Source organism: Heterodontus francisci, chromosome 3, assembly GCF_036365525.1.
Source record: "Heterodontus francisci isolate sHetFra1 chromosome 3, sHetFra1.hap1, whole genome shotgun sequence".
Lineage (NCBI taxonomy): Eukaryota > Metazoa > Chordata > Chondrichthyes > Heterodontiformes > Heterodontidae > Heterodontus > Heterodontus francisci.
In genome coordinates this window covers 162,052,118-162,066,819 of record NC_090373.1, presented here as the reverse complement: position 1 = coordinate 162,066,819, position 14,702 = coordinate 162,052,118, and the positions used below count along the sequence as shown (strand labels likewise).

The following is a 14,702-nucleotide window of genomic DNA, read 5'->3' as shown; positions in this document are numbered from 1 at the left end:
GCACCATGGGATTTTTTACATCCAGCTGAGAGGGCAGACGTCTCATCTGAAAGGTGGCACCTCTGACAGTGCAGCAGTCTGTCAGAACTGCACTGGAGTGTCAGCCTAGATTGTTATGCTTAAGTCCTGGAGTGGAACTTGAAGCCACAACCTTGGTACACAAAGACAGGAGTACTACCAACTAAGCCACAGCGGATCAAAACAATAAAGAATGGCACAAAGGATAAGGCAGCCAGCCATCACAGTCTGCACTCACGGAAACCACTGATCACCTGAAACAAAGAAGTTAAGGAATTCTCCATCCGACCCGACATTAAAAGACCCTTTTGACCAGCGCTGCTCTCGATCCCAAGGCCCCTGCTCCCTGATCTCCATCTCCCCAAGCCCCAACTCTTGGCCTCAAAATCCCCTAACCCAGGCCCCAACCGAAGTCTCTACCATTGCCACTCCACCACTACCCGACCCCCTGCCATTCCCACCCCAGGGTACTGATCTCCCCTTTTATGTGACTTTATGTTTCACCTAGAATATAAGTAGCCGATTATCAACTCAGGCAGTATTTTCTGGTTCAGTTTGAACTTATAATTTATTTCCTTTTATATATTTTATTTTTACAGATTTGTCCTAGATGGGTATCCAATGACCAGACAGCAAATAGATCTAATGGACAATTGCAGAATAATACCTGTTAAGATTATAGAGCTGCAGGCAGATATAAAAGAGATTTTGAAAAGAGGTCTCATCGACAAAACATCACCAGACAGGTAGACACAAAGCACCTATGTTTATTCCTGTGACATGCAATTATAAATGTCAGGAAAGGATAGAGTATTGGGCAGATAATGCTCAGACCCCTGGTATATATTGTCCCGAGTTACATTCACAAACCTTGCCTGTTTCCCCACTAAATTACTAGTCCAGTACTATATCCACTTGTTGCCGCTGAAGGCTTCAATTTATTTTTCTGTGGAGCACCCAGAAATGGCTTTGCCTCCATTAGGGAAATAGCAGCTGGAGACATCTTGGTAAAAACCAGAAGATTAACACATAAGGTCCAAGATCCTTATAGATCACTCGTTTGAACAGTGTGCCGATCTATTTGATGCATTTAACCCCAGAATTTAATGTTATGGCTGAGGTAGAAGTTTTTGCATCCAGCAAACAGAATCTCACAAAACAAGGTTCATGTTGACAACCTCACTTGGAACTGCTACCAAGGGAATCTGACAAACAATCCATGCAATCTACTGTAAAAGACAAAATCTATCAAACTAACCATTTTAAGTCAAGTCTTGGGATGGCTACTCCCCACTGTGTAGCCCCATTTTCTATTGAAAATATTTCAATTTGAATAATAGCTTTAGATCTGGCAAATTTGCAGTAACATTATTTAAATCACATTTTGACACTAATGTTTTACTTATATGCTTTAAGTGTTTCTTTCATTTTAATCTTACTTGACAGGACCTATCCACTCCATGACAGTTCTCAGATTTTGACCATTCGGAACTCATCATATACTCATGAGATTAGTGCTGTCTGGGAATATTATCAACAGGAGCATCAAAATTGGCACATTATTCATGGGCACCATAACAAATGGTGGGTTTGGCTAAAAGTGCTAGATATTGTTAAAACCAGTGTGAAACAGATTGAAATGTATCTGGAAAGAATACAAGAAGGTAAGTGCGATCTTTAAAATGAATATTAATCATTGTTTCAACATTACAATATTCTGCAATTAACCTGATGGCTGATGAATAGGTCTTCTGACTTTGGGCTTTATTTTTCTTAGAATTTTAGTTAAGAAAAATCAGATGATATTAACTACAAACTTGTTTCTATGTGAGCCTGGACAGTAAATCCCAGCCAGTTACTCAAAGCCAGACGGTTCTACAGTCAATCCCAGTCATGTCCTTGCCTGGCTTTCCACTTCCAGCAGTAGATGGCAATTCAGAGTAGAAAGCCAGAATAATTTTATCCCCCTCCTGAATTCAAGAGCACTGAGAATAATTGTAGCATCCTATTATCAACCTATCTAAAATGGGGCAGTAGCAGTAGAAAAATTGCAAGAACGATAAAAAGACGACTTGATGTTGGATGTCCATTGGTTCCAACACCAGGGAGGACCTCAATTTACTCTTACCAGAAGCAAGAGAGGAGTAAATAAATATATTAAAATAGAGATCAAGTGATGCAATTAAGAGACCAACACAATTTTTATCTCAAACGTGCTGCTGCTGCTACTTCCTCAATCGCAAATCAAGGGCAGTACAGATTGACAGGTGACCATTTCCAACAGGACTTAAAGAGATCATCACCCACTTTTGTTTAAAATGCTGAAAAGTTTTAGTTGTGGTTTATAGTGCATTTTGCAGGCTACTTAACTATAAAGGGTTTATAGTGACTGGATAGTCTTCTAAATGTGTTGAATGACAATGTACTTTTTTCAAAATGGGCATTTAACTAGCAATTCCATTCTGGGCTAAAGGAAGAGGACCAAGAGTGGCTAGTGGAAGGAGCACTTGAAACTGCAGCTATAGAGACACTACCAAGAATAGACAGGCTTGCAGGAATCCTTATCCAACAGTTTATAAGCCTGTATCAGTGCCGCTTCCTGCTCTTGCCTTGAACTAGAAAATTTAATCAACTTTGCTTCCAATTTCCACCCTTCTCTTACCTTCACATGGTCCATCAACTCTTCTCTTCCCTTCCTCAACTTCTCTCTCTCCATTTCTGGAGATAGGTTATCAACTAATATTCATTTTCAACCCACTGACACTCACAACCACTTCGACTACACTTCCTCACACCCAGCTTTCTGTTAGAACTCTATTCCATTCTCCCAGTTTCTCCATCTTGTCACATCTGTTCTGATGATGTGGCATTTCATACCAGCACTTCTGATATGTCTTCATTTTTCCTCAACCAAGGATTCCCCCCTCCACTTTAGTTAACAGGGCCCTCAACCATGTCCATTCCATTTCCTGCACTTCTGCTGTCACCCCTTCCCCTCCCTCCTAGAATCACGATAGGGATCCCTTGTCCTCATCTTCCACCCTACGCGCCTTTGTACTCAACTGATTTTTAAAATTCTTTCATGGGATGTGAGCATCACTGGCAAGGCTTTCCCATCTCTAATTGCCCTTGAGAAGGTGGTGGTGCACTACCTTCTTGAAAGTTGCAGTCTATCTGGTGTAGGTACACCCACAGTACTGCTAGGATGGGAGTTCCAGGTTTTTGGCCCAGCAACAGTGAAGAAATGGCAATATACTTCCAAGTGAGGATCGTGACTGACTTGGAGGGGAACTTGCAGGTGGTGGTGTTCCCATTCATCTGCTGCCTTTGTCCTCCTAGGTGAAAGCGGTCGTGGGCTTGGAAGCTGTCGTCGAAGGAGGCATGGCGACTCTCTCCAGTGCATCTTGTAGATGGTACACACTGCTGCAACTGTGCACCGGTGGTGGAGGGAGTGAATGTCTAAGGTGGTGGATGAGGTGCTGTTCAAGTGGGCTGGATTTGTCCTGGATGGTATCGAGCTTCTTGAGTGTTGTTGGAGCTGCACCCATCCTGGCAAGTGGAGAGCATTCCACCACACTCCTGACTTGTGCCTTGTAGATGGTGGACAGGCTTTGGGGAGTCAGGAGGTGAGTTATCCACCACAGAATTCACAGCCTCTGGCCTGCTGTTGCAGCCATGGTATTTATATGGCTGGTCCAGTTAAGTTTCTGGTCAGTGTTAACCGCCAGGATGTTGATTGTGGGGGATTCAGCAAAAGTAATGCCATTGAATGTCAAGGGAGATGGTTAGATTCTCTCTTGTTGGAGATGGTCATTGCCTGGCATTTGTGTGGTGCGAATGATTCTTGCCACTTATCAATCCAAGCCTGGATGTTGTCCAGGTCTTGCTGCATGAGGACACGGATGGTTTCAGTATCTGGGGAGTCATGAATGGTGCTGAACATCGTACAATCATCAGTGAACATCCCCACTTTTGACCTTATGATGGAGGGAAGGACATTGATAAGCATCTGAACATGGTTGGGCCTAGAACACTACCCTGAGGAACTCCAGCAGCAATGTCTTGGGGCTTAGATGTTTGGTCTCCAACAACCACGAGCATCTTCCTTTGTACTAGGTATGACTCAACGATCCTCCGCTATTTCCGCCACCTCCAGTGTGATGACACCCTGAAACTCAGCTTCCCCTCCCCTCCGCGTTCAGCATTCTGAAGGGGCCATATCCTCTGCAAAACCCTGGTCCACTCCTCAATCACCCCCAACACCCCTTCCCCTTCCCTTGGCACCTTTCCATGCAAGCACAGGCGATGCAACATTTTCCCTTTTACCTCTTCTCTCCTCACAGTCCAACTGATAAGTGTCGGGGGTAGATGCCGAAGGTATCATTGAAGTGAACAGTGTCAGAGCAAGGAGGCCTAAACTCATGATCCTCCTTGCACTGCAAAGAAAAGCTTTTCAAATAACCAACCAGAAAGAGCAGGATAATAATCTGGGGTTTGCAGAGATTTCAGGCTTTCACCATGCTCAGGACTTCATATGCTGCTCCCATACCATGCTTCAGGCTCCATCAAATGACCTGCATACCATTATGTATCACATGGGCTTCCACTCCATTAACGAGCAGCTGGTGAACAATCAGCCGCAGTGCATCATGCAGGTTTGTGGCCACTTTCCTGGCAACTGTTCATTTTTTTTTCACAGGATGTGAGCGTCACTGGCTTGGCCAGCATTTATCGCCCATCCCTAATTGCTCTTGAGAAGGTAGTGTGAGCCAGCTTCTTGAACCACTGCAGTCCCTGGAGTGCTGTTAGGAAGGGAGTTCCAGGATTTTGACCCAGTGACAGTGAAGGAACGGCGATATAGCTCCAAGCTGCACTAATGTTCCATGCAACCACCAAATCCTTGGCCCTGCACAACAAGTAAAGGCCGGCTGCTTGGGGACCAGGGCTATCCCCTGTACACTTGGCTTACGACTTCTCTTAGGAATTAACACTCAGTAGCTGAACTGCGTTACCATAGCTCAATTAGAGCTCACACTGAGCAGAATATTGGAGTCCCCAAACAATGATTCCGCTGCCTGGACAGATCTAGTGGCTTCTTGTTTAGAGATACAGGCCCTTCAGCCCACCGAGTCTGTGCCGACCATCAACCACCCATTTATACTAATCCTACACTAATCCCATATTCCTACCACATCCCCACCTGTCCCTATATTTCCCTACCACCTACCTATACTAGGGGAAATTTATAATGGCCAATTTACCTACCAACCTGCAAGTCTTTTGGCTTGTGGGAGGAAACCGGAGCACCCGGAGGAAACCCACGCAGACACAGGGAGAACTTGCAAACTCCACACAGGCAGTACCCAGAATTGAACCCGGGTCGCTGGAGCTGTGAGGCTGCAGTGCTAACCACTGCGCCACTGTGCCGCTGGTATAACAGCCTACAAAGAGTGTCCTACATGATAGTGGTCTGCATTACTTTATTCTGCAAGGGGCCAGGACATACATCCTCCAATGGACAAGAACCTTCAGGAGGATGAGGGAGACAGCACTGATGCCCTAGAAGATGGCGACAAAGCAGAAGGTGGAAGGCAAGTGTGGCTGAATCAAGGGCTCTTAGGGTGTTCATAGTCAGCAACCTTAAAGAACTTGGGCTTGAGGAGGTCTGGCTGCAGAATGCAGCAACTCTGCAATTGATGGGGCAGTCTGGCCCAGCTGGGATTCTGCACCACGGCAGGCATTGGTTCATGGAGTAGCAAGAGTGTTATCTTAAGTGAGGACAATATTAATACTTGGACTTGGGGGTACAGGATGCATTTTCAAAATTTTCACATTGCTTAAAACTTGGAAATGTTAAACAGTGAGGAAAATAGTAATAAACTTCAAGAGGATATAAGCTGGTGAAATGCCCGGACACATGGCAGATGAAATTCAATGAAGAAAAGAGTGAGATAATACATTTTGATAAGAAGAATGAGGAAAGGCAAGAAAAATGGTACAATTTTAAAGGGGATGCAAGAAGAGAGACACCTGGAGGTGCTTATGCACAAATCTTTGAAGGTGGCAGGATGGCAGAACAAGTTAACAAAGCAATTACTAAAACATGCAGGATCCTTGGCTTTATAAATAGAGCCATAGGGTACAATGGACAGGAAGTTATGCTAAACCTAGGTAAAACACTAGTTCATCACCAGCTAGGGTATTGTGTCCAATTCTGGACACCACTTTAGGAAGGACGTGAAGATTTTGGAGATGGTACAGAAGAGATTTCCTGGAATGGTTCCAGGGAGAGGGATTAGAGTAACATGGATAGACTGGAGAAGCTGGTGTTGTCCTAAGAGCAGAGAGGCTGAGGAGATTTGATAGAGGTTTTAAAATCATGAAGAGTTTAGATAGAGTAAATAATCTATGATTCTATGATAAGGAGAAACTGTTCCAATTGCAGAAGGGTCAATAACTAGAGGACACAGAACCAGAGGTGACATGAGGAAAAGTTTTTTGTGCAAAGACTGGTTAGGATTTGGAAAGCACTGCCTGATAGGGTGGTAGAAGCAGATTCATTCATCACCTTCAAAAAGGAATTGGATAAATATTTGATAATAAGGTTTACAGGGATATGGGGAAAGAGCAGTGGTATAGGACAGACCCACCAGTGGTGGCAATACAGTGGTATACATTTAGGAGGGAGTAGCCCTGGGAGTCCTCCACATTTACTCCAGACCCATGATTACTCATGGCATAAAGTCAAACATGGCCAAGGAAACCTCCCACTCATTACAACCTGTTGCCCTCCCTCAACTGATGAATCAGTACTCCTCCATGTTGAACACCACTTGAAGGAGGCACTGAGCGTAGCAAAGAAACAAAATGTACTCTGGGTAGGGGACTTACTAAGAATGGCTTGGTAGCATTACTACTGACTAAGCTGCCTCAAACCTGAAGGACATATCGCCAGACTGGGCTTGCGGCAGGTGGTGAGATCATCAACACCAGGGAGAAACCTACTTGATCTCGTCCTCACAAATTTACCTGTCGCAGATGCATCTATCATGACCGTATTAGAGGAGTGACCACCGCACAGTCCTTGTGGAGACATAGTCCCGTCCTCACACTGAGGACACCATCTGTAGTGTTGTGTAGCATTACCGCTGTGCTAAGTAGGATAGATTCAGAACAGATCTAGCAGCGCAAAACAAGGCATCCATGAGGCATTGTGGACCATCAGCAGCAGCAGCAGTATTACATCCCACCACAATCTGTAACATCATGGCTTGATATATTCCTCTCACTACTATTCCCATCAAACCAGGTGACCAAACCTAGTTCAGTGATGAGTGTAGAAGAGTATGCATCATGCATATCTAAAAATGAGGTGCCAGTCTGCTGATGCTACAACAGGGGGCTATATTTATGGTAAACAGAGGCAATAACAAGCGATTCCACAACCAATGGATCAGATCAAAGCTCTGCAGTCCTGCCACATCCAGTCTCGAATGGTGGTGGACAATGAAACAACTAACGGGAGGAAGATGCAGAAGCATTTACAACCATCTTCAACCAGAAGTGCTGAATAAGATCATCAACCTTGGCCTCTTCCTGAGGTCCCCACCATCATGGATGCCATTCTTCAGCCAATTTGATTCAATCCGTGTGACATAAAGAAACAGCTGAGGGTACTTTATATAGCAAAGCTTACAGTCCCCGCCAACATTACAGCCATAGTAGTGAAGGCTTGTACTGCAGAACTAGCCCCGCCAAGCTGTTCCAGTATAGTTACAACACTGCAGCTACCTGACAAAGTGGAAAATTGCCATGGTATGTCCTGTCCATAAAAAGCAAAGCAAATCCAATCTGGCCAATTGCCATCTTATCAGTATACTGTCAATCATCAACAAGTGAATGGAAGGTGTAGTCAATGATGCTATCAAGTGGTACTTATCATTAATAAGCTTACTGCTGCTCAGTTTGAGTTTCATCAGCACCATTTGGCTCCAGACCTCATTACAGCCTTGGCCCAAAGATGGGCAAAAGAACTTAATTCCAGACATGAGATAGAGTTTCTGCCTTTGATTTCAAGGCGAGCGTTGCACCAAGCAAAATTAAAGTGAATGGAAATCAGAAGGAAAACTCTCCACTGGCTGGAGTCATACCGAGCAAAAAAGAAGGTGGTTGTGGTTGTTGGAGGTCAATCATCTGAGCCCAAGGACCCATTGCAGGTGTTCTTCAGGGTAGTGTGCTAGGCCCAACCATCTTCAGCTGCTTCATCAATGACCTTTCCATCCCAAGGTCAGAAGTGGGGATGTTCACTTATGATCACACAATGTTCATTTCCATTCATAACTCCTCAGATAATGAAGCAGTCTGTGCCCTCATATAGCAAGACATGGACAACTGTCAGGCTCGGGCTGATAGGTGGCAAGCAACATTCGCACAACACAAGTGCCAGGCAATGACCATCTCCAACATGAGAGAGTTTAAGTACCACCCCTTGACATTCAATGAGATTACCATTGCTGAATCTCCCACCATTAACATCCTGGATGTCACCATTAATCAGAAACTTAACATAAATTCTGTGGCTACAACAGCAGGTATTATGCAGCAAGTAACTCAGTTTTTGACTCCCCTAAGCTGGAACCTGTCATAGCCACTAAGCGCAATGCACTGTTGAACTACAAGAAATCCCCCAGCGAGTTAAAATCCGTAGCACTGAAGGTAGCCAGAACAGCTGCACAAAGAACAGCCAGGCGCTGTGCAAATGACTATTGGCAACACCTATGTAGTCGTATTCAGTTGGCCTCCGACACCGGAAACATCAGAGGAATGTATGATGGCATTAAGAGAGCTTTTGGATCAACCATCAAGAAGATCGCCCCCCTCAAGTCTAAATCAGGGGAAACGATCACTGACCAACGCAAGCAAATGGACTGCTGGGTGGAGCACTACCTAGAACTGTACTCTAGGGAAAATGTTGTCACTGAGACCGCCCTCAATGCAGCCCAGTCTCTGCCAGTCATGGATGAGCTGGATGAACAGCCAACAAAATCGGAACTCAGTGATGCCATTGATTCTCTAGCCAGTGGAAAAGCCCCTGGGAAGGACGGCATTACCCCTGAAATAATCAAGAGTGCCAAGCCTGCTATACTCTCAGCACTCCATGAACTGCTTTGCCTGTGCTGGGATGAGGGAGCAGTACCACAGGACATGCCAATATCATCACCCTCTATAAGAACAAGGGCGACCACGGTGACTGCAACAACTGCCATGGAATCTCCCTGCTCAGCATAGTGGGGAAAGTCTTCGTTCGAGTCGTTTTAAACATACTCCAGAAGCTGGCTGAGCATGTCTACCCTGAGGCACAGTGTGGCTTTCGAGCAGAGAAATCCACCATTGACATGCTGTTCTCCCTTCGCCAGCTACAGGTGAAATGCCATGAACAACAGATGCCCCTCTACATTGCTTTCATAGATCTCACCAAAACCTTTGACTTCGTCAGCAGACGTGGTCTCTTCAGACTACTAGCAAAGATCGGAGGTCCACCAAAGCTACTAAGTATCATCACCTCATTCCATGACATTATGAAAGGCACTTTGGTCTTTATAGCCATTCCAGGCCCTGCTGCACAAACCACTGACCACCACTAGGCACTTACCCATTGTCTCTCGAGACAAGTAGGCCAAAGAAGAAGAAGCCATTCCACCATTTACAAGCCACAAGTTAGGAGTATAGTGGAATACTCTCTACTTTCTAAGATCCCGGACCTTAGCCTAGTTCTTGGGCAAGACAAAAAGGGCAACAGACAATAGTTTTGGTGCAACAAGTCAACTTAATTTAATAAGTAAATGCTTAAACAACAGGCAATAGTAGACAAGCTGCTTTTGATCCTTGTTTGTGGAAGCTGCCTGGGCAAAAGTGATGTTGTCTTCAGACCTTCTCTGATGTCTTCTTAAGACCATATGACTATACAAATTAGGAACAGAAGTAGGCCATTCGGTCCCTCGGGCTTGCTCCGCCATTGAATAAGATCATGGCTGATCTGTTTGTGTCTTGAATTCCACACTCCCATCTACCCCCGATAACCTTTGATTCCCTTGCCTAACAAGAATCTATCTATCTCCGCCTTACAAATATTCAATGACTCCTGTCTCCACCAGCATCCTGAGGCAGAGAATTTCAAAGTCACATAAGCCTCTGAGAAAAAATTTAAAAAAAATTCTCCTCACCTCTGTCCTAAAAGGGCGACCCCTAATTTTAAAACCGTACCCCCTAGTTCTGGATTCACCCACAAGAGGAAACATCCTTTCCACATCCACCTTGTCAAGTTCAGGAGCTTATATACTTCAATCAAGCCTTTGACCTCGTCAGCAGACGTGGTCTCTTCAGACTACTAGCAAGGATCGGATGTCCACCAAAGCTACTAAGTATCATCACCCCATTCCATGACAATATGAAAGGCACAATTCAGCATAGCGGCGCCTCATCAGACCCCTTTCCTACCCTGAGTGGTGTGAAACAGGGCTGTGTTCTCACACCTACACTGTTTGGGATCTTCTTCTCCCTGCTGCTCTCACATGCATTCAAGTCTTCAGAAGAAGGAATTTTCCTCCACACAAGATCAGATGGTAGGTTGTTCAACCTTGCCCGTCTAAGAGCGAAGACCAAAGTACGGAAGGTCCTCATCAGGGAACTCCTCTTTGCTGACGATGTTGCAGTAACATCCTACATTGAAGTGTGTCTGCAGAGACTCATTGACAGGATTGTGGCTGCCTGCAACGAATTTGGCCTAACCATCAGCCTCAAGAAAACAAAAATCATGGGACAGGACGTCAGAAATGCTCCATCCATCAATATTGGCGACCACGCTCTGGAAGTGGTTCAAGAGTTCACCTGCCTAGGCTCAACTATCACCAGTAACCTGTCTCTCGATGCAGAAATCAACAAGAGCATGGGAAAGGCGTCCACTGCTATGTCCAGACTGGCCAAGAGGGTGTGGGAAAATAGCGCACTGACACGGAACACAAAAGTCTGAGTGTATCAGGCCTGTGTCCTCAGTACCTTACTCTATGGCAGCGAGGCCTGGACAACGTATGTCAGCCAAGAGCAATGTCTCAATTCATTCCATCTTCGCTGCCTCTGGAGAATCCTTGGCATCAGATGGCAGGACCGTATCTCCAACGCAGAAGTCCTCGAGGCAGCCAACATCCCCAGCATATACACCCTACTGAGCCAGCGGCGCTTGAGATGGCTTGGCCATGTGAGCCGCATGGAAGATAGCAGGATCCCCAAGGGCACATTGTACAGTGAGCTCGTCACTGGTATCAGACCCACCGGCCGTCCATGTCTCCGCTTTAAAGACGTCTGCAAACGCGACATGAAGCCCTGTGACATTGATCACAAGTCGTGGGAGTCAGTTGCCAGTGATCGCCAGAGCTGGCGGACAGCCATAAAGGCGGGGCTAAAGTGTGGCGAGTCGAAGAGACTTACCAGTTGGCAGGAAAAAAGACAGAAGCGTAAGGGGAGAGCCAACTGTGTAACAGCCCCGACAACCAATTTTATCTGCAGCAGCAGTGGAAGAGTCTGATCATTCTAGAATTGGCCTTTATAGCCACTCCAGGCGCTGCTTCACAAACCACTGACCACCTCCAGGCGCTTACCCATTGTCTCTCGAGACAAGGAGGCCAAAGAAGAAGAAGAAAGAAGACCTGCATACTAACAAATTGTCGAAAGATGGGGCACACCCACATCTTCTGCCTGTTGCAGGTAGGTATCAGAGTGGAGAGTCATTTTAAAACTGGAATCACAGGCTGCGAGGATGATCCTTTTCAGATCCTCCCCCTCTAACCTTGGGTGTCCCAATTTAAAATATTAATACTGGGTGAAAAGCACGATAGGGCACGTGCCTGATACAATGGGACCTAATTCGTGAACACAAGCTTGCAACTTGTTAGGGGTTAGTGGTGTAGAGTTACATCTATAACCAATCACCCCACCCTGGGAATTTATATCCCATCGTGTGTGAATCACCGCCACAGGGGCTGATTGTAAAGGAGGGGGAATATCTGGTTCCTGAGGCCGAATGGATAAGTTGACACTACCAGCTGCTGTCTTCCCAATTTTCACCTTAAATTTTCAATCTCAGCTTTACACATGGGGTGATCAGCTTCTCTATGGGATTGTTTAATGCTTTCCCAAAATGCTCCCTTTGCATCCTCCAGGTCCTCTTTAAGGGTTACATTTTTGCTCTGACATTGTTTAAGAGATTGTTTGGTCTCTTGTAGCTCATGCAATGCACTTCCCATCTGCAGAGGCACCATGCTCTGTTGTTGTAAAACAGCAAACAATTGGGCTGCATCCATTTCTAAGACCTGGACCTATCTTTTTAACTTTTCATTCTCTTTTTTTATTACTATGCTCATCATCCCTTCAGCTACAGTAAAAAGTCGCATTTTTTTAAAAAATTCACTCATGGGATGTGGGCGACGCTGGCCAGGCCAGCATTTATTGCCCATCCCTAATTGTCCTTGAGAACGTGGTGGTGAGCTGCCTTCTTGAACCGCTGCAGTCCATTTGGGGTAGGTATACCCACTGTGCTGTTAGGAAGGGAGTTCCAGAATTTTGACCCAGCGACAGTGAAGGAACAGCGATATAGTTCCAAGTCAGGATGGTGTGTGGCTTGAGGGGAACTTGCAGGTGGTGGTGTTCCCATGTATTTACTGCCCTTGTCCTTCTAGTTGGTAGAGGTCGTGGGTTTGGAAGGTGCAGTCTAAAGAATATGTTATCAAACTAGTTGCCTTGTCTGCTTTAATCTTCTTTTGGTCCACTTGCTCCTGAATAAAATTGACTACCTCCTCCAAGGGCACGTTACTACTTTTTGTTAAACATTCTGTGAACAAAATCTGAACTTTGCTGTACATGCTTTAGCAATCCTGCCTCTATATAAAGTAACTATAGTAGCAGCCACAGCCACTGCATTAGTAATGATAGCAACCATACATGTTCGTACCTCCGATAAAACCTAAACATCAAATACTATCAGTGCATAAAATTACTTCACTACCGACCACCCCCCGTCTCTGTGTTTTCCCTCATTGAGTGTGCATGTTGATCAGGCAGCCACCTCAAAGTCTGGTAACTCGTCACAAACCAATGTTTGTTTTAATCTTGTCCCATCTGGGGTGCCAAGATTTGTAAGGTCCCTGACCTTAGCCGACAAGACAAAACATTACTTAAAGGGATGACGGTGGATAGGCAATGACAAACATTTAAAGAGCACATGGATGAACTGCAACAATTGTTTATCCCTGTCTGGCGGAAAAGTAAAACAGGAAAGGTAGCCAAACCATGGCTTGCAAGGGAAATTAGAGATAGCATTAGATCCAAGGAAGAGGCATATAAATTTGCCAGGAAAAACAACAGACCTGAAGATTGGGAGCAGTTTAGAATTCAGCAAAGGAAGACTAAGGGATTGATTAAGAAGAAGGGTCACTGACCCGAAACGTTAACTCTGCTTCTCTTTCCACAGATGCTGCCAGACCTGCTGAGTGAATCCAGCATTTCTTGTTTTGGTTGTGACCTTAGATTCTTGTTAGGCAAGGGGATCAATCTACCTCCGCCTTACAAGTATTCAATGACCCCATCTCCACCACCTTCTGAGGCAGAGAGTTCCAAAGTCGCACAAGACTCTGAGAGAAAAAATTTCCCCTCATCTCTGTCCTGAAAGGGCAACCCCTAATTTTAAAACCGTACCCCCTAGTTCTGGACTCACCCACAAGAGGAAACATCCTTTCCACATTCACCTTGTCAAGACGGTTCAGGATCTTATATACTTCAATCAAGTTTCCCCTCACTCTTCTAAACTCCAGTGAAAACAAGCCTAGTCTGTAGTTTGTCTAAACTTTCCTCATAAGACAACCCGCTCATTCCAGGTATCAATCTAGTAAACCTCCTCTGAACCACCAACACATTTAGATCCTTCCTTAAATAAGGAGACCAAAACTGCACACAGTATTTGAGATGTGGTCTCGCCAATGACCTGTATAACTAAAACATAACATGCTTACTTTTATTTTCAATTTCTCTCATAGTAAAGGATAACATTCCATTGGCCTTCTTTATTACTTGCTGTACCTGCATACTTACTTTCTGTGACTCATGCACTAGAACACCTAAATCCCTCTGCACCTCGGAATTCTGCCGTCATTCTCTGTTCAAGTAATACTCTGCTTTTTTATTCTTCCTGCCAAAGTGAACAATTTCACATTTTCCCACATTGTACTCCATCTGCCAGATTTTTGCCCACTCGCTCAACCTATCTCTATCGGTCTGCAACCTCCTTACATCCTCTTCACAACATACGTTCCTACTTATCTTTTTGTCATCTGCAAATTTAGCTACCATGCCATCGCTCCCCTCATCTAAGTCATTGATATAAATTGTAAAAAGTTGAGGCCCCAGCACAGACGCCTGCGGAACTCCACTCGTCACCTCCTGCCAATCAGAAAAGGACCCATTTATGCATACTTTCTGTTTTCTGCCAGCCAGCCAATCTTCTATCCATGCCAATATGTTTCCCCCGACACCATGAGCTCCCACTTTGCACAATAACCTTTTATGTGGCACCTTGTCAAATGCCTTCTGGTACTCCAAATACAGTATGGCAACAGGCTCCCCTTTATCTACAGTGC

The 14,702-nt window shown here is 45.1% G+C and overlaps 1 protein-coding gene across 5 annotated transcripts in view; it reads left to right on the top strand.

Moving 5' to 3' along the window:
• Positions 1-14,702, top strand: part of ak9 (adenylate kinase 9) — a 455,773-nt gene that overhangs the window by 378,319 nt on the left and 62,752 nt on the right. For all 5 annotated transcript variants that reach the window (XM_068027233.1, XM_068027231.1, XM_068027230.1 and 2 more), the window contains 2 exons: positions 618-764; positions 1,465-1,682. In XM_068027233.1, the coding sequence (XP_067883334.1) occupies positions 618-764; positions 1,465-1,682 (365 nt within the window). The remainder of the gene's footprint in view (positions 1-617; positions 765-1,464; positions 1,683-14,702) is intronic.